Source organism: Notolepis coatsorum (assembly GCF_963971535.1).
Source record: "Notolepis coatsorum genome assembly, chromosome: 13".
In the NCBI taxonomy this organism is placed as follows: Eukaryota; Metazoa; Chordata; class Actinopteri; order Aulopiformes; family Paralepididae; genus Notolepis; species Notolepis coatsorum.
In genome coordinates, this window is record NC_140177.1 from 53,332,572 (window position 1) to 53,359,466 (window position 26,895).

A 26,895-nucleotide genomic window follows, 5' to 3' on the forward strand; every position below is an offset into this window, starting at 1 on the left:
CTGCATGGCCACTCTCTGGCGCCGGATATTGGATTATAGAGGCATCCACACACTTGGAGGAATGCTTGACTCCTAAGATCCACTCTCTTTCTTTCCAGAGATGTTGGCTACCAGTAATATTGAGAATAAAATAACAAAAAAAGACAAACAATCCTGGAGGACTCCTGCCGTGTCCGCGGCGGGGCTACTCTTATTCGTCTAAAGGCTACACCCTCCTTTATGCGCGGAGAAAGCGTCCCTGTCAAGCCCCAAGCTCAGAACAATGGGGGCCAGCCTTGGGGGGAACAGGCCCCATTTGCATGCAGCTGTTTGCCGTTTCCAAGGACCACAAAGGCCAATCAAAGGGGGCCTTAAATGGAGGATGACAAGCGTCAACCAACGCCTTTGCTCTCTTGTCTGTGCCGGCTCTAGCCACTCTGTCTCCCCCCCCCCCCCCCCCCCCCCCCCCTCCCCGGCTTTCTAGACTGATCAAACATTCCAGCGGTACCCCCTCCCCTTCCGTTGTCTGAGGACCTGGCGGAGGGGAGTGGGTGAGGTTAAAGGTTGGGAGGAAAGACCTCCTTAAGAACAAAACAATGCTGGGAAAGTGACAGCCAGGATGAGTCTAAACATGACTGTATGTGTCATGGTCTGCTGCTCTTTGCCCGCTCTCTCAGTCGCCAAATGCCGATAGCTTTATATCCATTTTTATCTTTTATTCATTCATCTCCGGGTTTTTTTAAAAGCCCCCCTCAGACTATATGGCACGGTGCCACTAGCTGGGTTTGTCTTTTTCAAACCAACCGTCTGAGCACACAGTGCCACTTCCAATTTCAAGGGTGTTGATAGAAAACAAAATATGTATTATGGAGGGGGGGGGATTGTTGCCCCATGAATTATAGGCTGTGGACAAAAAAAAGAGAAAAAAAGAAAAGAAGAGGGACTCCCAGAATGCAACACGCTGAGAGGCAGGCTTGGCCCCCGCTTTGCTCTCTTGAGCTCAATAGGAGGCTTAGCGAGCAGGTCAGGAGGAGGAATCTGAAAAGCTACTTTACCCCCAGTCACTCACTGGCCAGAATGCCTGATAAGGCGTCATGTCAACAAGGCGGGAGTAAGGGATCACAGCCAATTATAGCGCAGTCAAAGCAGTTCTTATGGCGCTCCGATTGAACATTCTATATAATACATTATGTGGCTTGGATGCACCCTTTAAGTACGATTCCATGCTAGCCTGAAGTACCCGCTAACCCTTTGTCATGTGTCAGTGAAAGGGTTAACCTTCTGTATTGTCACAGTGAAAGGGTTAAACCCTTTGGTAGTGTGGTAGTGAAAGGGTTAAAGTGAGAGCAGTCTGCCATCTACACACATAGAATGTGTTATGGATTTTCTTTTCCCCCCTGCAGTTTTCTTGACAGCGCTCTCTCTCTCTATGCCGCCGGTACGCTTCTGTCGCAGTCTGAAAACCTGCTGCAAAGTTGAGCGCTATAACCGATGTGTAAGTACAGAGCAGCACAGGGTGGAAAGCTTTTCGCACTTCCCTCCAGACATTGACACTCATGCACACAAACAATATTTTTCTCCCCTCCCCGAAAACCTCTCAGGTCCGTTTTCACCTTAAATATCACCACATAAGCTGGCATTTAAAAAAAGATAACCTTTTGTTTTGCGGCCCAACCACATTTGTTTTGCGTACTCCGTCCGCTTGAATCGTAGCATCTCGGGGCAACGTGTCAACAAAAATATATATCGCTTTTTTTTTAGTCCAGCCCCAACCTCCCCCCCCCCCCCCCCCCCCCCAGGGTGAAAGATTATACTTCATATAGATTTTAACTTTTTAGACACATTTCTCATTATCTGCACAATTACAGGAGTTGGCAGAACATTAATGAGATCACAGCTATCTGCAGTTTAGAGAGCGGGGTAATTTGTTCTTCTCGGCCTCCGGTACAGTCCGGATACTCCCCTTAATTCATGTAGCGTGAGCCTATGACCAGAGAGATCCATACAGGTCGTGGAGGAGGACGGCAGGCAGGCCACAGGCCTTAATCAATCGCCAGGCCTCTGCTGACAGCTGCATACCATCAGGCTCTTAGCTGTCTAATAGATGGCTGAGCCGGTGGGCGGACAGTGGTGGGTGGGGGGGTTACATTGAACGGAGGGGGTTACAGTCCAAAAGGAGGGTTTCTCCATTCAGAATTTTTTAAAACCCCATGAAATGCATTCTTTCTGTCTGGCGTTCTGTAGCCAGTGTGATAAACCTGTCACTCCTTCCATGAGGAATGGCAGGCGGGGACCTTCATTAGCCGTTTGTGGTGAGCCGGGGACCCGCTCTGTTTTTTATCATCCACTATTCTGGACAGGTTTTCCGAAAGGTACTGGTAATTATCGTGGTTATTTCGCTTATTGGAATGGATGGAGTGAACCTACGGCCCTCCACTTATGCGCCCGGCCCCCTGCTGACAGTCTCCTAACGAGGAGACAAAACATCCCAGCCCAGCAGAATCTACTGCCCATTAGATAGATCATGGCATTATATGGTAATGAAATGTCAAAGAGGTCTATAAATGCAAGTGCAAATTCATATTATTTACAGCATACTTTGTTGTGGTCACTTACAGTGTGTGCGGAAACCTCTCTTCATTTCTAATAACTAGAACTACCATTCCGACAGAAAGAAACAGTCTTCGGCCGTCGCAGGTTTCTGTGTTTTTATCCAAACAGTAGGTGGAAACTGTGTGACATTGTGTACACTTACCATACAATAGCATTTATAATTGAGCTGGGCACAGCAGGGCTGAAATGACTAGCAGACGCGTGGGGTCCGGGTTTTCAGAGGGGGAATTTCAAGCCGGAATCACTTCAAATTTGAACAGTCCAAACAATGCTAATTGCATCAGGCCCGCGACAGCCAAAGAAACGCGAGGATAATTAGCATGAGGCGGGTGCAAAGCGAACCCAGGGTGGTGAGTGTTGGTACATGACAATGCTTTAGGAGACCGATGAGAAGCTGAAAAGGAGGGCTAATTAGGAGAGGGCAGTGCAGAATATACAAATGGCATCTCTACCCCCTAAAGGGACCTACCGTTGTTGCAAACAACGGCGATTATTGACAGTTCATGCCGTGCTCTGTGAGCACATTAGCATCTTCTACTCTCAGACTCCACTTCATCACTTTCACAGAGTGAGCACATTAGCATCTTCTACTCTCAGACTCCACTTCATCACTTTCACAGAACCACAGACAGTGTTGTGTGTCTGTGTGTGTGTGTGTTTTTTTGTCTAAAATTCTTTCTTTCTTCTTTTCTTTCTTCTCTTTCTTTCTTTCTTTCTTTCTTTCTTTCTTTCTTTCTTTCTTTCTTTCTTTCTTTCTTTCTTTCTTTCTTTCTTTCTTTCTTTCTTTCTCTCCCTCTCTCTCTCTCTCTCTCTCTCTCTCTCTCTCTCTCTCTCTCTCTCTCTCTCTCTCTCTCTCTCTCTCTCTCTCTCTCTCTCTCTCTCTCTCTCTCTCGGAATCGGTGCCTATGTTGAGGGGTATGATTTCTGCACGCCTTAGATTAGAGTTCATGTATTTCTCACTGAGACATAATGTTGATGCGTTCGTGAATGCTTGGGGATTGGGGAATGCAATGTGTACTGTGGGGGAGGAGGGGCTGAGCATATGCATTTGAAGGTCAAGTGGGTTTTATGTGCTGAAGGAAGTTTTTGGGGTGTGTGTGTGTGTGTGTGTGCGTGTGTGTGTGTGTGTGTGTGTGTGTGTGTGTGTGTGTGTGTGTGTGTGTGTGTGTGCGGGTGAGTGTGTGGGTGTGTGTGTTGTTTTTATGAAGATGCCGTGAGTTTTTTGTGTCTCTACTGACTGTTTTTAGTTGACATGTTTTAATAGAGAACATCAAAAGTCTCTCTCTCTCTCTCTCTCTCTCTCTCTCTCTCTCTCTCTCTCTCTCTCTCTCTCTCTCTCTCTCTCTCTCTCTCTCTCTCTCTCTCTCTCTCTCTCTCTCTTTCTTTCTCTTTCTTTCTGTTTCTGTGTGTTTCTTCCTGAAAGTCTTTTTAGTTTTTGTTACTCTTAATCTATAATTCCAAGTCTTTTCTTGTTTGGTGGGTATAGGATGCCCATTTCATTGTAATTTAATGGGGAGAGCTGAGTGAAATGGTTAATTTCCCCCCTAAAGCACAGCCATTTGGCTCCACTGACATCTGCTGTGTTCCATGTATAGATTTTTCTCCCCGCGTGGACTCCAGACAGTCCCTTCTTCGATCGCCGACACTGTAAAATGGATTAAGTTACACTCTGTGCTTCTTGGATTCTGCCTCTTTTCCCCTCTATCTTACATTACAGAGCAAATAAACTGGAAAGAAACAAATGAGAGGTCTTGTACCACTGTAAAACAAAGTATTCTCAGTCAAGCTACGTTTGCCTTTGCTGCTCGAGGGCGGGTGTAGGGGGGAGGGGGGATGTGGGGGGGGGGGGGGACTTTGTGCTCCACTTTAAGTCATTCTATTTGCTCAGGATTTTTATGAGGTTACCACTCGTCTCTCATGACTTGGATTTGATGTCTGAGCCAACATCCAAGACCACAGAGAAATGGAGAAATTGAATTGTTTTTCCTCTCCCGGCCCTATATATGATATATAGACTAGCCCTTCTTTTTTAAACTGTGGTAAACTGCGGTATTTATTCGGTTCCAACAAAGTCTTTGACCCAAAAGATACTCAATGTGGTATTGTATTGAAGCGGCGATCCTTTTTTAAAATTCATAAATATACCTCTCTATATAAAGTCCCTGTCTCTCTCTCTCTGTGTGTCTGCAGGGTTCAGCCGCGCCGCCTTGCCGTTCGGCCTGGTCAGGAGGGAGCTCTCCTGCGAGGGTTACGCCATCGACCTGCGCTGCCCGGGCAGCGACGTCATCATGATCGAGACGGCCAACTACGGCAGGACCGACGACAAGATCTGCGACGCCGACCCGTTCCAGATGGAGAACGTCAACTGCTACCTCCCCGACGCCTACAAGATCATATCACAGAGGTAAACGGCCAGGGGAGATCTCGTTTCACAAACATAACCAAGAGCCGGGGGAGGTTATGGTTTATGGATCTCTGGGGGGGGGGGGGGGGTTAGGGATGCTCTGATACAGAGGGCTGAACTTAAAGGGGCACTTCACCAATAAACAATGCTGATTTATTTTGCACATCATCTCTGACACGTTCCAAAAACTCTAAACAGTGTGGCGCTCGTTCATTTAGTTTGACAGTTATTGAGAGTGAATGAGTTAGAATCGGGGACATTGAATCCTTGTGTTGTGTTAATTACAGCTCCATGAAATTATGTTACCCTATCATTTCATTGAGCTGTAATTAACACAACACAGGGATTCAATGTCCTCCACGACATAACTGGTGGCCATATTAAAACAAATTTACTCTCAGTAACTGTCTATTCATACTAAATTAATGAGTGCAAAACGGTTTAGAGTTTTTGGATATGTGTAAAATAAATCAGCATTGTTTTTTGGTGAAGTGCCCCTTTTAAATGTAGAATCTGTTTACAGTTATTATTTGGGTCTAATGTGAGGGTTGGAGTATGAGTGGGGGACAGGGGTGGGGTTGCTATTGCTGGCCACACCTCAGGCTCTGCCAAGAGAGAGGTCTGGAGAAATTCACTCTATAATAAGTTACTAAACTCCAGCCAAAACAAAAAAATATAAACAAACTGCAATAGCAAGTGGGGCTCTTTTGACTAGATAGTAGAGGTCGATGTTTGACAACACAACTGATTCTAACTTCATCTATCAGCTGATACAGAGTAGGCTAATAATCACATCTATTACTTTTACTGGACGTCTCACACCATTGGTTTGGGCTCACTGGAATAGATAGATAGAATAGATATTTTGCTTTGATATGTTGACTTGATGTTGGATTTTAGTATTCAATTATCTTGATACCCCATTTTAGCTTGGTATGAGCCCACTATACCATACCAGTAGCCTTAACAGTGCATGTCCACCTCTGGGTTGTGGCTGTTTTACCTGCACATTATCTGCTACAGAGAGAGAAAAACAGTAATAATGGTGTGTGTGTGTGTGTGTGTTATATATATATCATTATTTCTCCCCATTTAATATAGCTATCACCCTCTGTGTGCGGCCGCCTACAGACCGGACAACTAGCCAGCAACCCACACTTTTTAAATGCTTTACCCTCATTAACTAGCTTGCCGTATGTAGGAGGTGTTCGTGAAATCCAGTAAACTGGAGCGCAGATTAATTCTTCGCTGGCAGCAATTGACAAACCTTTCGGCAGGTCGACTGCATGCCGCTGCAGCTGTCTGAGTCCCAATCTGTCACATGAAACCATTGCACTTTAATTCCCTGTTCGGAACGTTCGGCTTGCTTTGCCCCAACACCTTGTGCCGCATCAAAAGTGTCACGGACCACAGGACCCTGTAATGCCTTTTATATTAGTGGCGTTCTCCCAGGACGCTGCTCGGCTGTCAGCAGACGGCACACATCACTTCAGCTCCGCGGCGGCTCTCTCCCCGAGAGAGACGTGCGTACATTTGAAGGGCCCTCGATGAACTATTCATAACGAGAAACCAAGCGATCTCATCCTGCTAATGTACTGTTCCGCTCTGTCCTCTACTGACCCTGCTTGTAGTCTGCTTGCTGTATATACACCATCATCCATCGTCATCCACCCCATCACATTCTCCTGCAGTGTTGTGGCTCTTTGAGACTGACCCATCTCAAACTCGCCCCAATCGCTACTGTTGCTTTTCCCTATTGGTGTCATAGCAGTATGGGGGAGGGGGAAGGGGAGGTACAGGTATGGGCAGGGTAATAGTAGAAAGACATAAATACAGGGAATACATTTTGATCTGAATATAAAGAAATATGAGGAGAGAAAAAACAGTGTAAACAATATAATTAACTCTGAATATAACAATATGAGAAAGTAAACAGTGTAGTCAAAGGTGCAGATGAGGGTCTGTATGCCCTATCAGTTATGTTATACGTTACAATAAATATGGGCAATAAAGAGGAATATATACCATGAGTAAAGTAAACGGTATACACAGGTGCAGTGTACACAAGGTACCTTAACTGGCATGATATACGTCATACATTATACATTGTAGTCCGTGCAGGTTTGGTGGTAAGAGTCAGACACACTTAGTGGTCAGACATTCCTAGTAGTTCTCTAGGTCTGCTGCCGTTAGTTCTCCAGCTGCTGGCAGCAGTCCCTGCCCACGGTTGTGGAGCCTGATGGCCACTGCACAAAGGACTGGCTGAGGCGGTTAGTGGTCTGTCGTGGGGGCGGTATGAGTCTGTGGCTGAACGTGCTCCTCATCTTCAACTGCTGCTATATTTGTTCCGCTGCAGATTATCAACCCTTCTACATCTGCAGCAAAGTTACAGCATACAGTAACACAATGCAGACACCATAGATATAAAACATTAGATGTAGGGGTGTAACGATTCGACCCCACAACGATTCGATTCGGTTACGATTATTCAGGCAACGATTCAATGCATCATGAAATCTCTTCATTTGACCACAATTCGATTCAATACATTTTTTATACATTTTCTATCAGTTAATTCCCCCAAAAATTTGGAATACACAAATGTGGCTGGGGGAACTGATTCACTCAGCATGAATGGACTATAGGTCAATAAAAACAATAATTTTTTTTTTATAAAATAAAATAAAAATTTAAGACATAAGAATCGATGCATTTAGATTAATCGATGCATCGTTACACCCCTAATTAGATGTGACATGTCATAATGAATTACCATACCTGGTACAGGTCTAAACCTGCATGAACTGAAGCCAATGAGAAAGGTAGCATGTATGGTGCTTTCACTTCTCCTATATATTTTTTTATACATGAACCTCTCATTAACTGTTTCATTAACATTACATTATGTTTGTATTGTAACCACCTAAGGTGCCTATAATAGTTGGCCTATCTTACTGGAATACATCCAGTAATACAATACAGCTAACATGGAAGTACAACTCCAATGCATTAACCTTTTTATTCTTTGTGTAATGGTTTTATAGATGGTCTGTATCTCGCTTCTTTAGGTAAACATAATAGTACTATTTGATTTGTCCCTAGTTATCAGATTTGCTAATAGTGGCCAAGATAATGATGACTTGTGAATAGTTATATTTCGTATTGCATCGCGTCCCGCTCTGAGCCTTACGAGATACTCCTATCTCCTGTGATACCTAATGTATCTCCCACGAACAAAAACACATGCACCCCACCTGTATGGGGCCCCGCCCCTTATGGTGGCACCGCCCATATAACCATGACCCTGGTCATGAAACACCCTTCCTCTATTTTCGTCCCAGCGTATTGGATGCGTGCACCATACGAGCTAGCGGAATGAAAAGATTAAGGAAGATTAATAATGTTGGAAGCTTACCGGAGGTTGCTGGCCCCTGGCATCTTCGACGCATGTTTTCGGCGACACGACGGGCCTGTGATGTTCCTCGTTGATGACTGCACATCGAGGTTCAGCTGTACAAGGCTGGCTGTCGGGCCAGCTTGTACTCAGGTAGGCCCTGTGTCTTCAGGCATGGGTATTAGTGTTAGTAATGCTGGTTTGTGTTGTTAACACAACCTTGTTGTGTGTTGGCGCCAGGGGCAAGATGGTTTGGTGAACGTTCTCTGCAGGGAACGGTTTCCAAGCTGTCTTGGGCGTGCTGCTAAAACATCTAAAGCTATGCTAACATGCTATCGCTACTGCCGCATGCTATCACTACTGCTAATTGCTATGCTGTTTTAATGTCTCCGCCGTGAGATGTTGTCACTCTCCCGCCTCTTGCCCGGTTCATCAATGAAGGTCAGTCGGTAGCTGTTGTGGGGTTTTGAGTTCTATTTACCTTTTTCGGGTAAATGGGTTGACAACGGGGTAGGTCGTGGCTAGGTTCTAGCCAGGTATTACCTTGTGTTCCGGCGGGGTTTGTTGAACGGTGTTCCCATCTGGGTTGGCGTTGGGTAGTGGGGCTATGGGTCCAGCCGACATGGTAAACATGTTGCGTGTCTGTGCACAGGCAATTGTTGTCTTGGGTTCCACATTGCCTGGCGTTAGGCTGCAGTAGTATAAGGGCAGGGCCGCTTGGGAGAAATGTGAGGCCCTGTGCGTTTTTAGACGCGAGGCCCCCATCTCCTGGGGCGGCCCTGTGTAGGGGGCTATTGTTTCATTTTGTCACTCTGCTATGAGAAGGTCTGTCTTGCTACAGCTTTCTCTCCTCTCAAACCATTCATACTGACGGTCAATCGGTATACTGGGGGAGTAGTGCGGGGGGGGGGCTTTGTTTACCTTTTTTGGTAAATGGGCTAAACTAGGGCTGGTGTTCTGTTGTGAATATTTTGAATGAAGACGGGTCTGGTCCGTCTCCCCTTAAACTTTGTGTGTATGGGTTTGCTCATTCTACAGTTTTTGTGGTTTAGCTCTTTTATTCATTTAACCTTTTCATGGTCCACACCACAGTGGAGGGTGCTGTTTGCAATCACCACTGGTGCTCCATGTTAACGTCAGTCCTTTGTTTTTGATATATTGAAACAATGCCCCGCCCGGCCGACACCATGGGTCGGCCTGGCGAGTGGCTGGTGGGCTGTTAAGGCTTGTACCGCCACGGTATGGAATTGGCAACGATTAGAACTGTGTTCGAATTGGTGTTTTTTCTATTAAAGAAATGGTGTCTGGTGGAGGGGCCTTGAGGGCCGGCCGACGTCGACACATCGCGCAAGGTTGTTGACGTTATTAGCTTTGACCCAGCCGCAAGCTATAACCGCTCAGGGTTCCCCTCTCCGCAGGGGATTTTGGTCTTCTGCTGGAGCGCGGGCGGTATTGTCCTAGGCCCTACACCGCCTCACACCGCGCAGCCAGAAGAAGAGAGAGCACGGCCTCGTCAGCGGCGATGACGGGGCCCTCGACAGGCGGCCATGTTTCCCCCGCCAGTGGTGCCCTGGTTGGAGAATCGACAGGGTATCGCGAGGCCGACAGTCTTGGCGGCCGAGGGATCGGCCATTTTGGGTGATTTCGGTGTTGGTAAACCACTCCGTCGTCATTTTGCCGCGAGCAGCCCGCTCCCCGCTCAGTCCGCTTTCTGTTACCCTCAGAAGCGGGGCTCTGGGTGTGTTCCTTTGGCTGCGGGCCGCGAACCTTCTTGAAGCGTATGCGGCCCCATTCTTCGCTTCTCATGGAGACAGGGGCTGACACCCAGTTGATGGCTGAGCCTGGGTCTGTCCGTGAGAATGTTGTGCTGTCAAGCGGCTCCCACACCTTGAACTGTGTTGGTTGAGCCTGGTGTTACGTCTGTCAACTTAAGTGTTGTCAGCAGGGGGGCTCGAAACCTTTTGAGGCACACAGTGCGGGCTTCCCCGGCCTCGCCTTCGCCAGGCCAGGTATCATGTTGGTGCTCCCACTCCTGGAATATTGGCAAGTGGTCGCAGCTCACATGGTTTGGGGTGGTAGTGATATCACTGCAGGGCTACGGTGTGTAGGAACCCATGGGGGCCTTACACCTTGCATGTCCGGCTGCAGAACAACTCCTTCAGCATGTTCTGGAGGGGTGTTCAGTGGGGGGGCTTTTTTGATCGGAAGCCCCCCGTATCAGACAGGCCCTTTTCTGTCGGGGTTCCCCCTTGGGTGCGATTGCCTCGTGGGTGGTGTCAGGGTCAGGTGTTCCGACACGGAACGCGCTCCTCGCACGATTCCAGGGTTGTCTTCGCACAGCGGGGGGGACCGGGCCAACTATCTACAGTTCCTGGCGGACCTGCGCCACGTGACGGCGGGTGCGTTGGGAGTGTCGTCACATATGACTACGGCAGTACCATATGTCGAGGTAGATGGAGAGAATGGTGAGGCGGGGACTTGTGTTTACACAACCCCACCCGTTTTCAGGTTTGGTACAGACCCTGTTGTCGGGGTCTCCAGCAGGGACAGCTCTGGTCGACGAGATCCAATCTCTGTGGACGAAGCAAGCCATCGTCGTGGCGTTCTCCTCCCGGTGTTCTCTGCCCGAGAAGTCGGGAGGGAGGGGTGTAAGACCCAGGCTGGACCTGTCCCATGGGAAGGTTCAGCATTTTTTGGATCGTCTCCTACCTGTTGAACACTGTCAGGTGGGGGTCTGGTTCTCCTCCATAGACCTGTAGGATGCGTATGCGCATCCCCGATCTTCCATCCTAGGGCTTACCTACGCTTCCTTTGCAGGGTTAGCGTATGAGTACCAGAGGCTGCCGTTCGGTTTTCTCTGGCTCCCCGCATCTTCACCAAGTGCGTGGAGGCCGCACTGGGGCCTCTGCGTCATCCGGGGTTACGGAGTGTTCTGCCCTGATGACGTTCTGGTCCTTCGCGGTCAAGGTGGATCGTCAGGTCTCGTACCAGGCAGGTCTCTACCAGCCTGGGGTTGCTGTAGACTGGATGTAGAGTATTCCTCTTCCCAGTCAACGGTTGGAGGGCTATGGGCATCCATCTCAGAGCGTGTTGTCAACACGCTCGGGAGGTTCCGTCCTAGGACGGTTACGGCGCTGTCTCACGTCGCGTTTTCACCGACGCCTCCCTCGCTGGTGATGCGTCGGGCCAACGCAGTAGGGGGCAGCTGGCAAACCATGCTGCCCGGTCTGCGCTACGTTCAATGTGTTGGTGTTGAAAGCGGTCCTTCTGGTCCACAAATGGTGTTGATCAGGACGGACGATACGACGTCAGTGTCGTGTATCGACAGACAGGGAGGAGTACGCTCCCCCTGTCTGCACCAGGCGGCGGGCGGCTGGCTATGGGCGTCCTCCATCTGCGCGGCCTAAGGGCTCCCCACATCCCCGGCAGGGAGAATGTGGGTGCAGGTGTACTGTCGCGGGGCGGCCCTCGTCCTGACGGGTGAGGATTGCGTCTGGACATGGCCAGGCAGGTCTGGGACCGATGCCGTGCCGCCAGGGATTCTTCCCCATACATCTGTTAGGTCAGTTGTTGGGACGGGTACGTTGAGGGGCGCAGGTTCTTGATCCTGATGGTGTTACCATCTGGAATGCGCATGCTCCCTCCACTGTCGCGCTTACGCGGGCAGATGACGTATGTTCCAAGTGTGGTGTAAGGCGGGGGGCCAGGACTCAGTCTCCTGCCCCCTGGTTGCTGTCCTTAGTTACCTCCAGTCTCTCCTTGATAGACTGTCGGCTTCGACGGTGAGGGTATATGCAGCAGCTATATCCTCCTATCATGAGGGGTTTGAGGGGATGTCTTGTTCAGCCACCCTCTTGTGAAGCGTTTCCTGCTTGGCGCTCGACGCGTTAAGCCGGTGCAACGCTCCTTGGCTCCGACTTGGGATCTTCAATTGGTCCTCGGTCGGTTGTCCTTGGCCCCGTTTGAGCCGCTCGAGCGGGCGCCGTTGGGACAGCTGTCCTTCAGGACCGCGTTCCTTCTGGCTGTCACTTCCGCTAAACGCGTAGGTGAGCTCTGTGCTCTCTCGGTACATCCAGAGTGCCTGTCTTTTCGGACCGATTGCGGTGTCACTCTGCGACCTAATCCTGCTTTCGTGCCTAAGGATATCCGGAGTTCCTTCCGCTCCCGGGATATTGTGGTTCAGGCGTTTCGTCCTCCTCCTCACACTGGTGAGTTAGATGCGGGCCTTCACCTGTCATGTCCAGTCCGTGCTTGGGGATTTACCTCAGCCGTACTCAGGATTTCAGGGTTACCGACCAGCTTTTTGTCTGTTACGGTGGGGCTCGTGCTGGTAAGGCACTGTCGGAGCAGCGCCTGTCCCATTGGTTGTGCGAGGGTGTTACCCTCTGCTACACGCTGGCTGGGCAGGATCCCCCTGGGGGCGTCAGGGCGCACTCCACTCGTGGGGTGGCTGCCTCTGCCGCTCTCCTGGGTGGGGCCTCGGTGGAGGCCATCTGTGCTGCAGCTTCATGGTCCTCCCCGGGCTCCTTTGTAAGGTTTTTCCTCATGGACATGACCGGGGGTTCTGTCTCCCAGGCGGTTCTGGGGTCTGTGGCCTTTCCTGCTTCCCGTCCTTTGGTCGGGTAGCAGGAGTGTATGGGTATGGGCCGCAGTGTGTTGAGTCACACGTGGTTCCGCCTGTACGGTGTGTTCAAGGGGTTCTGGCTCCCTCTTGTTCGCATTCAGGTGGAGTTGACTGCGCCCCCCCTTCGTTAGGAAGGATGGGGTGACAGGGCTCCCCGCACCCCTTGATGTGGGCTTACGGGTCCTCAGGGGGTACATCTGTCGGGTCTCGCGCCCGCTCTTCCCCATTATCTCGTAAGGCTCAGAGCGGGACGCGATGCAATACGAAATATAACGATAGGTTATGTAGATAACCTAGTTATATTAGTATTGGCTAAGCGTCCCGCTCTGCGCGCCCTGAGTTCCCTCTTGAGGGATCTTTTCCTGGGACGGGTTTTGGCGAGGAAGGGTGTTTCATGACCAGGGTCATGGTTATATGGGCGGTGCCACCATAAGGGGCGGGGCCCCATACAGGTGGGGTGCATGTGTTTTTGTTCGTGGGAGATACATTAGGTATCACAGGAGATAGGAGTATCTCGTAAGGCTCAGAGCGGGACGCTTAGCCAATACTAATATAACTAGGTTATCTACATAACCTATCGTTTTAAATATGAATACTTTTTTTTTAGATTAGAAAGTGCAAAATAGCTCAAGGAAATACTTGAAGGGATGAAATAAATAAAGGTCTAAATCAAACAGTGCATTTAGAATGTTTGGAATGTTTCTCTTACTGTTTTAGTTGATTTATCATTCTATTGCTGATTAAACAATACCGGTTGTTATGGAGATGGCAGATGGGATGATTTAGGAACAGTTTACCCAGGCAAGATTATTTTTTTTCTTTTTGATTTTTGATTTTTTTATTATTACTTAACATGAAAACAAGACAGCACAATACAATAACCATAATAACAATACACAGAACTTCACAGGGAGATAACAGAACAATAATAATAAAAGAAATAACAATTTATAAAAACAGAGTACAACATTTTAATTTTAAAGGGGTACTATCTTACAATTGGCCTTTCCCAGTATTCAGTACCGTTTCCCGGCCGTGTGGCTCTATATCAATAAGACTTATGTCTCTAATTCTCATATTGGCGCACTCTAAGTTCCAATTCCCCTCACAACCCTCACCCTCACCAAACTGAGTCATCTCAAAACGTGCATATCAGTGATGTCAGAGATTCCCAGCTGCATAACAATGTGGCAATTGTCACCAGGCCACACAGTGGTTGGAGCCCAGCCTCAAAACGGCTTAAGATCCTGAGGTAGAAAAACGCTGCCCCTGAGTACCCGACCAGAAATACAAAACAATGAACCTTTTCGAAAAACAAAAACCTACAGAGTGTTCCATAGACTCACAGGAACCGTGCAAAAGTGCCCAAACAGTGAAGAAATAGCAAAATAGCTCCCCCCCAATAAAATTCCCCCAGTTAAAGTTAAGAAGGACAAGACAAAAGACAAGACATTTCCTCCTCCCCCTCCCACGAGACCGCCGGACGCCCCCGAACAAGCACCTCAACCCCGCTCAGCCGCACACGGCGGTCCTGACCTTCTCAGCTGTTGCAAACCACAGGTCAATACCAGCCTGCCCCACCCCAATCACCCGCGCCGTGGATATCTCAAGATAAATCACATCCAACAGTGTTAGGGACCAGTTAATCACTGTGAGCTTCTCAGGCTCCTTCCATCTCAATGCTATTAGCTTCTTCGCTGCTGTGACGCCCGCTAGGACAACCCTTTTTAGTTGTACGGACGCGGGTAGTGTCGTTATATCGTTCAGGAGTAGCGTAACAGCTGTGAATGGGATAGTTAAGCCACACAAATCTGAAAGTTTGTCCGTTATTGACCTCCAGAAGCGGGCCACTGGTGGGCAATCCCAATACATATGCATATAAGTGCCAGCGGCTATCTGAGAGCACAAAGTGCACCGAGAGTCGGTTACCAGTCCCATAGCACAGGGGTTCCCAAACTTTTCAGGCCGGGGCCCAGAAAATAAGGCGTCAGAGAGCCGCGGCCCAATGCACATCGTCTGGCTTTTTTTTTCTTTTTTTTGCCAGGCGACCGATTTTTTAAGCCAAATATCACTTCAATCCTATTAAGTTAGTTCAAGTTAGTTATTCATTTATATGTGCTATTTATGAGAGGGCTAACTTGTTGCAAAATAATAATGATAATAATAATAGCCTCATTAAAATACTATTGTTGCTTCGGTTGTTTTCAGCGTTTTATGTGCATAATCTGTTATTTAGTTTGAAATGTTCGTTGAAATAAGTAGATTTTTCGTTTTTGTTTATTTATTAAGTTAATATAAAACCATATAGTCACATTTTAGAATACAATAGAAAAGAATTTTAGAATACAACTAGAAACACTGTCCTGGCCTGCTTCTAAGTTCAGTGGCCTGACAAAAAAAATAAAAAAAAATAAAAAATAAAAAAATAAAAAAAATGTTTTTGTTTTTATTTTTTTTTATTTTTTTTATTTTTTTTTTAAATCATCTCGCGGCCCATCCGTGGCTGCTCGCGGCCCAACTTTGGGTCGCGACCCCGACTTTGGGAACCACTGCATAGCAAATAGCTTCCTAGGTGTAAGATAGGTCCTATGAATATAATTCAAATTAATTTGCTGGTGATTGGTGTTGCGGGAAGACAATGCCACATTTGCCCAAACATCATCCCAGTCAAACTCGGGGTCCAACTCCGGGATATCCACACGCCAGATTGTATCCAATGACAAATTCTTATACGTGGATTGAATTAAGAGCGTATAAAAGTCTGAGACAAACCCCCAGGCAAGATTTCTATCCCACTGCATCAACAGCAGTGTCTCCTCTATAGTTGTATCTCTGTGACAGACACACTCTTCTCAGTGGCCCTCCGTTTGACTCACCACCTGCACCAGATATGTTGACAAGTCACTCTTCCAGTTGCAGTGCCGCACTTCAAACTAATCTCCATTGAAGACTCCCTAGAGTTCGGCTGAGAGAGAGAGCTTAGAGAAAAGCCTGTGCCGCCAGCCCCAAGTAGCTATATTCAGAGATATTGTAATTCTTCAGATCAGAGGAATTGGGATCCTGACCATAATTAAGGGCCGATGTAATAAGCTGGAGGGTGCTGAGCCCAGATCCTGATGAGTCCCCCACCCCCGGTCAGCAACGTGCTCAGAGAGAGAACTGTTTTTAAAGGATCACATTAATTAAAACACTGATACTATTGGGAGATTTAACAAAGGTGGTGTGGCAACCGATAGAAAGAAGGTGAAAATAGATAATAAAATGGTTAAAAAAGTTAAGGTTTTTATTTAATTGCATTTTTTTTTATCAATAATATCAAAACAACAAGACACAATTCAGAAGCCATGAAATGCAACAGCAGTGTTTTGTCTTGGCCAGATGAAAAATACATTACGGCACTTAAGGTGTTGTTGTTTTTTTCTCCCTTTGGAGAGATAGACGTGCATCACATTATCTGATTCTTCTCTCCGCCTGCCTGCTTCCCTCCACTGCTCTCTGCTCTCACTGCAGCGGGTTCACGCCCACCAGCAGCCTTTCAGCCGTGCACTCTGAGATCATCCAAATCTTGGCTGCTTTGCTAACTTTGCTACCTGTTTACTGAACCAGGGAAACTGATGACTGGTGCCGCTGAGAGAGAGAGAGAGAGAGAGAGAGAGAGAGAGAGAGAGAGAGAGAGAGAGAGAGAGAGAGAGCTTCAACAGGATCCGCTCGTTCAACAATGCAGTGTTTACTGAGTCCAATGAGCGTATCCCCAAATGCATTCATTTCAAATACATTTATTTATTTATTCTTTTTTTTATTGGTTGTTTTAAAAGGAGGTTGCATGTTGACTTGAAATACTTTCAATTAAGAGGCGTTTAACAAAAAAAAGCAAAAGGCAGATGGGATAAAGAGGAGCAGTTAAGCGTCTTGTGTGACGTCATCCACCGCCGACTGAGTGGACGCACCTGAACGCTTTCAAGAGGCAACACAGGGGGGGGGGGCTGGGTCTGTCATGCCTAACCCCGGCGATATGACCAATCAATCACCACCCTTAAACTCCTTCCAGAGAGAGAGAGCGCATTGGAACACTTTTCTACCACCAATGTGCTCCACTTCTCATGTTAACAGAATCTGAAATGATTGGCACACAAGGGTTTTACTAGCAGTGGTGTTGGGCAACCACAGGTTTCCAGCAACGCTTCCTGCTGACGATAAAGAGGGACTTTTTACCATTGGTCCTGCAGGTCAGTGTCGGGAAAAGTGTCTGGAATCCTTACGAATAAATGGGTAGAAAATGTAGTGGAGGAAAGTAGGAGGCGGGTAAAAGACTGAAATACCAACTATTTCTAAATGTTATTTGTCCTTTCGGACAAGTTGTGTTTGTGTAGGTTTTTATAAATGTTTTGCTACCGGGCAGTCCGATAGAGAGAGAGAGAGGAGGAATGGGAGATAGATCGGGGAAGACATTGGGCAAAGATCACCGGGTCGGGGAGTCGAACCCGGGTCTGCCGTGTTGCACCATAGTGATGTATGCGGTGCGCCACTCGGGCGCCCCATGCCAACTATTTCTACTGAACAAAATGGAACAAAGGCTTTTTGATGATTGAGATTAAAACAAATACACATTTTAGTCAAAATATCAGTCCTTGATTCACTAAGATCACATTTCTGAGGTTAGATAGGCTCCTTGGTTGCTGAAGCAAATTTTTCTGTGAGAGTTTCTGTGTTATTCACTGAGGAATTCACTAGATAGAATAGGAAAACTCTCATTGATGAGTACAAAAATGAGGAGCTCTAAAATTGTTATTTTATATATTTGTATTTGGGTTCTTTTTTTTACATGTTTATTTGGTTTGTTATTTTAGGTTTGTAAGAGATTTTGTTTATGTAGGATATTATGAGAAAGGGGCCGGACTAGATAAGCATTTGCTTCCTTCTGCTCCTTCTCAAACTAATTTGTTTATCATTTAATGAAGAATGTAAGATTTCATTTAAAAAAAATTCTTTAGTTTATAATTTGTATTGTGTTTTTATATGGTTGATTATTTGAGATAAAATAAACTCAACTCAACTCAACACTGCAAATCAAGTTGTGGTGAAAACATTCTGCCCAGAAGAGTGGGCACACTGTGAACCCAAATAGCCCCACTCAGTCACCCAGTTGCAGGCACACTTAACTCACGGTGCTTCTGAGACGAACCCACCAAGAGCAAGCAATAAATGACATCAGCCTCAAATCGAGGACCGTTACAGCACCTCTTAAAAATATATTCTAGGATGGAATACTCTCCCTCTCTCTGACCTGTTGCACGCCAGCATCTGGCACCAATATTAGCCATTCAGAGTAGCCAAAACTCAATAGCCTTACTCACTCTTTTTCTGCTCAACGGTTGCACTAAAGAGTACACGTTGTGAAGTATTGTGAAGCGAGTTGGGCGCTGCTTGTATAGATTGACATACAAGACCATCACAGCTGCAAATTGGCTGACTTGTTCTTTCTCTCTCCGCTCATTGCGATTGGTTAGCCAATCATGGCATTCTGATGAGGTCATTATGAAAGCCATACACAGTGCGAACTTAGTGGGGGGGGGGGAGAAAAGAAAATTCAATTAAAACAAGATTGAATGTGTGGGGTTATTGAGGTGTTGTTGAAGACCTGGAGGGCTTTCTGCTGGTTCCTCAGCACCACCTCTCTGCAGAACAAGGCAGGGTAATGGACCCCAGGCAGGGCATAATTAAAAAGTTGTTAATTAATATTTTTCAGATGGCGCCAGAACAGAGCAGAGTCTACAGAACCAAACTAAGATAGCCTTCCAGACCCATCCTGTTAGATTAGCATAATAATGATGATGATGATGATGAATCATTTATAGTATTTGATCGCAGACATCCTGGTTCACAGACAGGTGACTAATCTAATAGTGGGTGATACTCGCGAGAATACGGCGAATAGCTCACACTTTCTAAGGTAGCTTTTTTTTTTTTTATCAAATTATCATATTTTTGCCATATTAAGAAAAAAAAGCCTATAGCTGTTGCTATGGTCGTTATGGCCCATCACGTCCACTGGAGAGAGAAATGTGATTAAGCTAGCATTAGCTTGCATTATGTAGAATGATAATTGGCCAGTAAATTGAAAGAGGGCTATAATAAAGAGTAATTACTGCAAATGACCATCATGTCGTTTCCATTCACTTGTTTAAAATGTTCATACATTGACTACTTTGAGACACATTACTACTGTATGTCGTTTGAAGGTACTAGATCCGTTTTGTAGCAACAGAAAGCCTCCTGCGTTACCGATGACTCTTGATGTGTGCAACTTGCACAACTTTGTCTTTGACCCTTTGAAATATTTATTTTAAGCTTGCAAAATGTTGACTGTCTCATATTTCAGTATTATTTTCCCTGCGTCTGATATCGGTTCCCCTCTGTGACTGACTGCTGACAGCCCTCTCATTCCCTCCCACTCCAGAGAACTTGATTGAAGTGGAGTCAATTTCATCTTATATTTACACAAAATCAGTCATTCCACTTTTACCACCCTCACTCAAACCTGCAAACACACACACACACACACACACACACACACACACACACACACACACACACACACACACACACACACACACACACACACACACACACACACACACACACACACACACACACACACACACACAATGTCACATTTAGTTTTATAGGATTGTACATGTTCATCAGCCAGGTTAATTCATAGGTTAGAGAATATCCTTGAACAAATGACACATTCACATGGTGTATTGTATGCATCACAATAGCTTTATCTAATTTGCGTTTTTCACACAGACCAACATATTGCTTGATGGGTTGGGAAGAAGTGCCCATTCACTTCAATGTTAAAATGTTGCTAAATAACACCACTTCAAGAACCGAAATAATCAAAAACAACGGGCAGGATGTACACGAATGTAGTTGCCTGACTCATATTATTTTTAACCGTTGTAGTTTTTGTGTTTTGAAATGTATGGGAAAGGAATTAGTCCTCTGCTCATTCAAATGTATCAATACAGATCTAAGCAATCAGCTGCATGAGTCATATAGGAACATTTCCGAAAACGCTTACTTTTTTGTCATTTCAATGCTAGAATGAGCCATTTATTTTTATGAAATTCGTATAGCAGCCATAACATGGGAGTCGATATGGTTCTCCTGGTTTTCTTACCCCCAGCCCAGCCCCCTCCTTTGGATTAAAGATGGCGGCATTGTGAATAACGCAAATAGAGACACTTCCTCCACTCAGCATGGCACAGCCATCCGATTGTGTGTGTGTGTGTGCGTGCGCATGTGTGTGTGTATGTGTATTTTCATAATCTTTCTTCCATGCGAGTAGTTGCGTGACGAGGACTGTTGAAGGGAGATAGATCCACTTCGGCTGGAGAGAAACCCCCCCACCCCTGTTGACCATATTCTCACGGCTGCCATTTTGCTCTCATGTCACGCTCAGGTTGGGACTTCCTGGAATCCCAACCTGAGCGTGACATTAGAGCAAAAATGGCCGCCGTGAGAACACGCTCAATTCCAATCACCCATTTCTAACCATTCTATAGCTGTTCTCTCACTAAATACCAGTTCCTCGTCATCATCACATCCATCTCTATCCCTTTAACCCTCTTTTTCATGCGCATTTAATGCACTTTACTCCTTCTCTCTGTTTGCTCAAGGTTGTACTTAGAATGCTTGTTGATAAGAGCCCTGGAGGGGAGCCTTATCCCCTCATTTCCTTGCCTGTGCCGGTGGTTTGTTGCGTCATCCTTGCTGACATATCTGGTCCATCTTCTCTTCTAGGTGCAACAACCGTACCCAGTGCGTGGTTGTCACTGGCTCCGATGTCTTCCCTGACCCATGTCCTGGCACCTACAAGTACTTAGAGGTCCAGTATGAGTGTGTCCCCTATAGTAAGTATCCCCCCAATCCCACTCTTATATTCAACACTTGTTCATTGATACCGAGGCGGTGGTTTCCGAGGTTCATAGACAGCGTTATATACAGTAGCCGTCGAGTCTTTGCACAACTCTGTCCTTCGTACTGAAATACGTTCGATTTCTGCTGGGAGACGTGAGAAAAGAGCTGGTTTTACAGACGGGTTGAAATTTAAATAGCCAAAAAAAAAAAAAACAGGGGTTAAACTGGCGAGCGGCTTTATTTTGCTTTGCTCCACTTTGGTGTTGCATCTTCTGAATTATGTAGTCATGTCATGAACCAAGGTAATCATGGACTGATTACTGACTCAGGTGTGGGAGGTTTCCACAAAATCTGAAATAAACTTATTTTTCTATGGAACTGGAATGCTATGACAAAACCAAGAAATTATAAAAGATATGTGTTACAGATTACCAATTAGAAAACGGATATAAAAGTAATAATACAAAAATGTATCTTATACATATAAATTCTTAATGCAGCTTAAAGGTATAATTAACTATTTTAGGAGCTATGGAAGCTTATTTGACTGTTATTCTAGAGCCAAGCTTGTCTATGAAACCAGCCCTTTGTATTTATTTATTTATTTATTTATTTATTTATTTATTTATTTATTTATTTATTTATTTATTTATTTATTTATTTAATTCAAATCAGTTTAGGAAATGTTCACTCTTGCTTTTCTTCGCTCAAACTGACCTCCCCGCCTGTTTCAATCTTCTCCCAACTAACCCCCTTGCTCTCCTTTTTTTTAAGCTTCCAGTCTTTCCCTTTATCTTCAGCCTTCCTCCCTCGACTTGACGCTGATGATCCACTAAAGCAACTTCCTATTAGGGAGACCGCTCGTCTGTCATTGCTCATTTGCCATTGCACTCCTTACATTACAGAGAACGTGGTCTGTAACACCAGTGCCAAGTATTGTGTTGTTGTTGTGCTTGTGAGTGAGAGCGACATTGGAGTAGAATCTGGGGGTTTTGTCCATAAGGTTCAAACAAATCCCACCCCAAGTCTATACGCGCCAGAAATAACCCCTGCGCTGTTTTTCTAAGGATGTTATCGGATTCAACCCGTCTAGACGTTTGAGAAAGCACAGTGTTCATTCATATATCATCACGTTTTTAGAAGACGGAATACATTTAGAGTGCCTTTTCTTTGCTTAAATAGATTAAGTGTGCTTATATAGTACCTAATATCGTGTTCTTTCTTGAGGGGAATTAAAGAAGATTGGAGTGACCATTCTAACCAAGAGCATGATATTCTCTTTGCCTCCATTTCTAACTTGTGTTTTTTTGTTTTCCTTAATCCTAGGATCAGAGGAATAATTAACGTAATTTTTTCCCTTTCTTCTCCATCGCTACACCAGTGCTGCGGTCCATTGGCCACATCCTCTTAACAAACTCTTCTGCCCAGTAGTTGACTCATGATAACCTTTCTCTCCCTTTTTTTGCACTTCTTCTTTGCTTTCTTTTCCAATGCCTGAAATAGAAGTGGAGCAAAAAGGTAAATGTGTGGCCTGGTCCTTTACCCCCTCCTCCTTCCTCTGGCTCCTTGTTCTGTGGTGTTGAATACAAACCCCCACCCACCACCACCCCCACCCGCCCCCTCGCGTCTCCTCCCCCTTGATTTCCTCTCTTGTCAAATGCTAAAACCCCATAGGGCAGGCTTTTCCAAACTTGGGGGTCGGGACCCCATGCGGGGGTCCTCTGATATTTAAATGGTGTCCCTTACATTTAGGTTTTTATTGTTGAAATGGAATGGGAAATCTGTTTCCAGTAGTTTGTGCAACACTGCACATGAACTACAGAAATCACACACTGCACATAACCTACAGAAATCACACACTGCACATAACCTACAGAAAGCACACACTGCACATAACCTACAGAAATCACACACTGCACATAACCTACAGAAATCATACACTGCACATAACCTACAGAAAGCACACACTGCATATAACCTACAGAAAGCACACACTGCACATAACCTACAGAAATCATACACTGCACATAACCTACAGAAAGCACACACTGCATATAAACTACAGAAATCACACACTGCACATAAACTAAAGAAAGCACACACTGCACAGAAGCTACAGAAATCACACACTGCACATACACTACAGAAATCACACACTGCACATAACCTACAGAAAGCACACACTGCACAGAAGCTACAGAGAGCACACACTGCTTGTTGTCACTGATCATACACGAACAGCTTGGTTTATCTCCCCCTTTGAAATAATGCAATGCATTTGCCCCTGTAGGCTTACACTAAACATCAATGTGAAGTATCAGTGATTTTCTGACCACAATGCTAAAATAGGCTGCTGAAGGAAGACTGTTTGCAACACTGGGAGTCAACATTTATTTCACAACAGAAACAAATAAAATGATAAGTTTGGCAAAGCACATTTTTACCATGACATTATAGAAGGGATCTCCAACTCATCAGTCAATTCCCCAAATCCCACCTTCATTTTACCTCTTGCTTTGCTCCCCGCCACCATTGACAATCTGTTGTTCGGTCCCATCCCCAAGATGTGAAGTCTTCTCCCTTTTATCATTTTGTTTCTTATGACCCTGAGTCATGTGAGCAAGCATGTGCAGTGTGGCCATTTCCCCCCAGCTGTTAGCGTGGCATTTGACATCAGGGATGAGCTGATATTTTAAGAGATGTTTGTGAACCTTACCTTTCCCCCCATCGCCCATGTCTTACATTTGCAGGATTTTTACTCTTTTGTTCACTCTTTTTCTTTTTCTTTTTGTCCCAGTTAGCGTGTGGCAGCCTCTTGAGATGCAAGTTCTCCTCTCACCCTCACATCTACACAACACCCATTCTGGCATCCTCACCCCCCCCCCTCCTGTTTCTCCTCTATTCATAAGTAATAGTACAAAGCACTAGTTGAAATATTACTCCCAATTGACGGTCCTTTGATCTCTTTGTCCTAGACTCTTATTTGTACAGCAACAAGAATGATAACTTGTCCTGACGAAATGTGAAAACATCTTTTTGGAAATACCTTGTCTAATGACTTATTGTGTTTTGTCTCACTCTCTGCCAATAGTTTTCATTTGTCCCGGGACTCTGAAGGGTATAGCAGACCCCACCTTCATGTTCGAAGCGGAGCAGCAGGCGGGGGCGTGGTGCAAAGACCCCCTCCAGGCCGGGGACAAGGTGTTCTTCATGCCCTGGACGCCCTACCGCACCGACACCCTCATCGAATACGCCTCCATGGAGGACTTCAAGAGTGGCCGCCAGACGACCACCTACAAACTGCCGCACCGCGTCGACGGCACAGGGTTCGTCGCCTACGACGGCGCCATCTTCTTCAACAAGGAGCGCACACGCAACATTGTGAAGTTCGACCTGCGCACGCGCATCAAGAGCGGCGAGGCCATCGTGAACAACGCCAACTACCACGACACCTCGCCGTACCGCTGGGGCGGGAAGACTGACATCGACCTGGCGGTCGACGAGAGAGGCCTGTGGGTGATCTACGCCACGGAGCAGAACAACGGGCGCATCGTGGTGAGCCAGCTGAACCCCTACACGCTGCGCTTCGAAGCCACCTGGGACACGTCGTACGACAAGCGCTCGGCCTCCAACGCCTTCATGGTGTGCGGCATGCTGCACGTGGTGCGCTCCACCTACGAGGAGAACGAGAGCGAGGCCAGCAAGAGCCACATCGACTACATCTACAACACCAAGCTGAGCCAGGGGGAGTACACGGACATCCTCTTCCCCAACCAGTACCAGTACATTGCCGCCGTGGATTACAACCCCAGGGATAACCAGCTGTACGTGTGGAATAACTTCTACATCCTGCGCTATGACCTGGAGTTCGGGCTGCCGGACCCTGACGAAGGTAAGCGAGCACTGTTGTTCTTGTTCACTGCTACACCGTGTTTGTGTAAGGGCCCGCGTCCACCAATCTCACAAAAACACATCTCAATGGCCCGTCTACTGTGGCAGGCAGCTCCAGTGTCAGGTTACAAACAGAGTGGTAGATATGAATGGCTGTGATTGGTTGTCTGAAAATGAGCTCAGCGCATCGCTCTGAAAGTTCAGAAACTTTCAACTTTCGGCCGCACAAAAAAGCTGAAAAAAGAAGCCGACTGCAGCGCTTTTCCTATAGGCGGCGCATGCGGCCGCATAAGTTCTCTCCCCATTGGGATACATTGAAAAAAGACGCGTGCGGTCATAAATATGAGGCAGGTGGACGCGAGCCCTAACTCTTGTTCTTGTTCACTGCTACGGTGGTGTGCGGCACGGTGGTGTAGTGGTTAACACTGTCGCCTCACAGCAAGAAGGTCCAGGGTTCGAATCCCGCTTGGGGACCAGGTTTCCATGATGCCAGTTACCCAGGTGGGGTATCTCCCAGGCCTTTCTGTGTGGAGTTTGCATGTTCTCCCCGTGCTCGCAAGGGTTTCCCCCCCGAAAAGATAAACCCAATGGAAAAACATGCACAACAACAAGATCGCTAACGCTGTGGCGTCCTTGACGAAGACGGACAGGAGCACTTGGATTGGTCCCCTGGCGCGGCTCACGTGGCGCCTGTCTGCTCCCGGCTGCCCTTGGGGGGGAAGGACGACGGGATGGGTTAATCGCAGATACGCATTGTATGCATGGTTCGCATGTGTGCCAAATGGTGACCTCGGAGCAGGTCCTAAATTATTATTTTTATTATTTACACCGTGTTTGTGTAACGCGACTGGCTGCCATCGTACAGTGCCCTGTGGCATGTCACAGGCGACTGCCTTTTAATTCCGGATACAATTCAGGTGTGATACAGAGAGGAGGGTTGTGTTAGCCTTGGGAAAAGGGCTCATTTGCTAACAGAAATGGCAGATTGACCTTGGAATGGGGGAGCACTCCCACGGGAGGAGGCTGCCTCTTTATTACCATGAGGCAGAGCTGAGGCACCCGCTCTTCTACTTGAAGCTTGGACCCGATCAAATTCTCTAATCTTCGGCCTCATCCCAATCCATTATGAACACTGTGCCCTTGTGAGCTTCCCTCTAATGCTCGGAATGGGATTCTGAAATATCGTGTGCAGTATGGCAGAGGTTACCCACCCCCCCCCCTTCCTCGCCTTGGGACTCGGACTTGTGTTGCCATGACTACCCCATAAGCTAAGGGGAGTCGTTTAGATTGGGAGACAATCTCCATAATATCGTGGCGTTGGTGTTAAACCCTCTAAAGTGTGTGCGTGTGTGTCTGAGAGAGAGAGAGAGAGAGAGAGAGAGAGAGAGAGAGAGAGAGAGAGAGAGAGAGAGAGAGAGAGAGAGAGAGAGAGAGAGAGAGAGAGAGAGAGAGAGAGAGAGAGAGAGAGAGCTAGGCGGTTGCATGGCAAATCAAGGCAGACGACAACATTGGAAGAATGACTGTGCTGTGGAAAGAGAGATCAATTACAGCACTGCGTCCTGTCAGACAGGCAGGGGGGCTTAAATTAATCGGTGAGGTGCTGAGAGGAGACAGATGTGTCATCAGACAGGGCCCTTACATCATGCTGATAATGGGCATAATTACCTGCCTGCAGCCTCCTTATCCCTGAGAGCGCGGCTAAGTCCCTGCACTGCGGGGGGAAGCGAGCGCCTCAAACACAGACTCCACGTTATGATCCAGGTTCAAGTCGCCCCCAGAGCCTCGGTCCAGATTGAGTTGATTCTTAACTTCTGGATGTTCCGGCTGGGGTTGTTGTCAGAGTGAAATCTGATCCCTGACCTGCGTTGTTGGGAGGGGAGGGGAAGGGGAGGGGGGTAGGATGACGTCTCAACGGAGGCCCTGAACTCTGACCTCTTGTCAACGCGCCTGTTTGTTTTCCCGCTGTTCTCTGGAATCTCCACAGCAAGAGATGTCAATAGCTGCCAAGGCGCCTAGGTGGTGCTTGTGTTGCAGAGCAACTTAGCAAAGCCTCAATTAGTTCGA

At 46.8% G+C, this 26,895-nt stretch overlaps 1 protein-coding gene across 1 annotated transcript in view; it reads left to right on the forward strand.

Moving 5' to 3' along the window:
- adgrl2b.1 (adhesion G protein-coupled receptor L2b, tandem duplicate 1) overlaps positions 1–26,895 on the forward strand; it is a 144,605-nt gene that overhangs the window by 53,138 nt on the left and 64,572 nt on the right. The window contains 3 exon segments of the mRNA XM_084327664.1: positions 4,783–4,996; positions 20,824–20,933; positions 24,032–24,832. Of these exon segments, the coding sequence (XP_084183790.1) occupies positions 4,783–4,996; positions 20,824–20,933; positions 24,032–24,832 (1,125 nt within the window).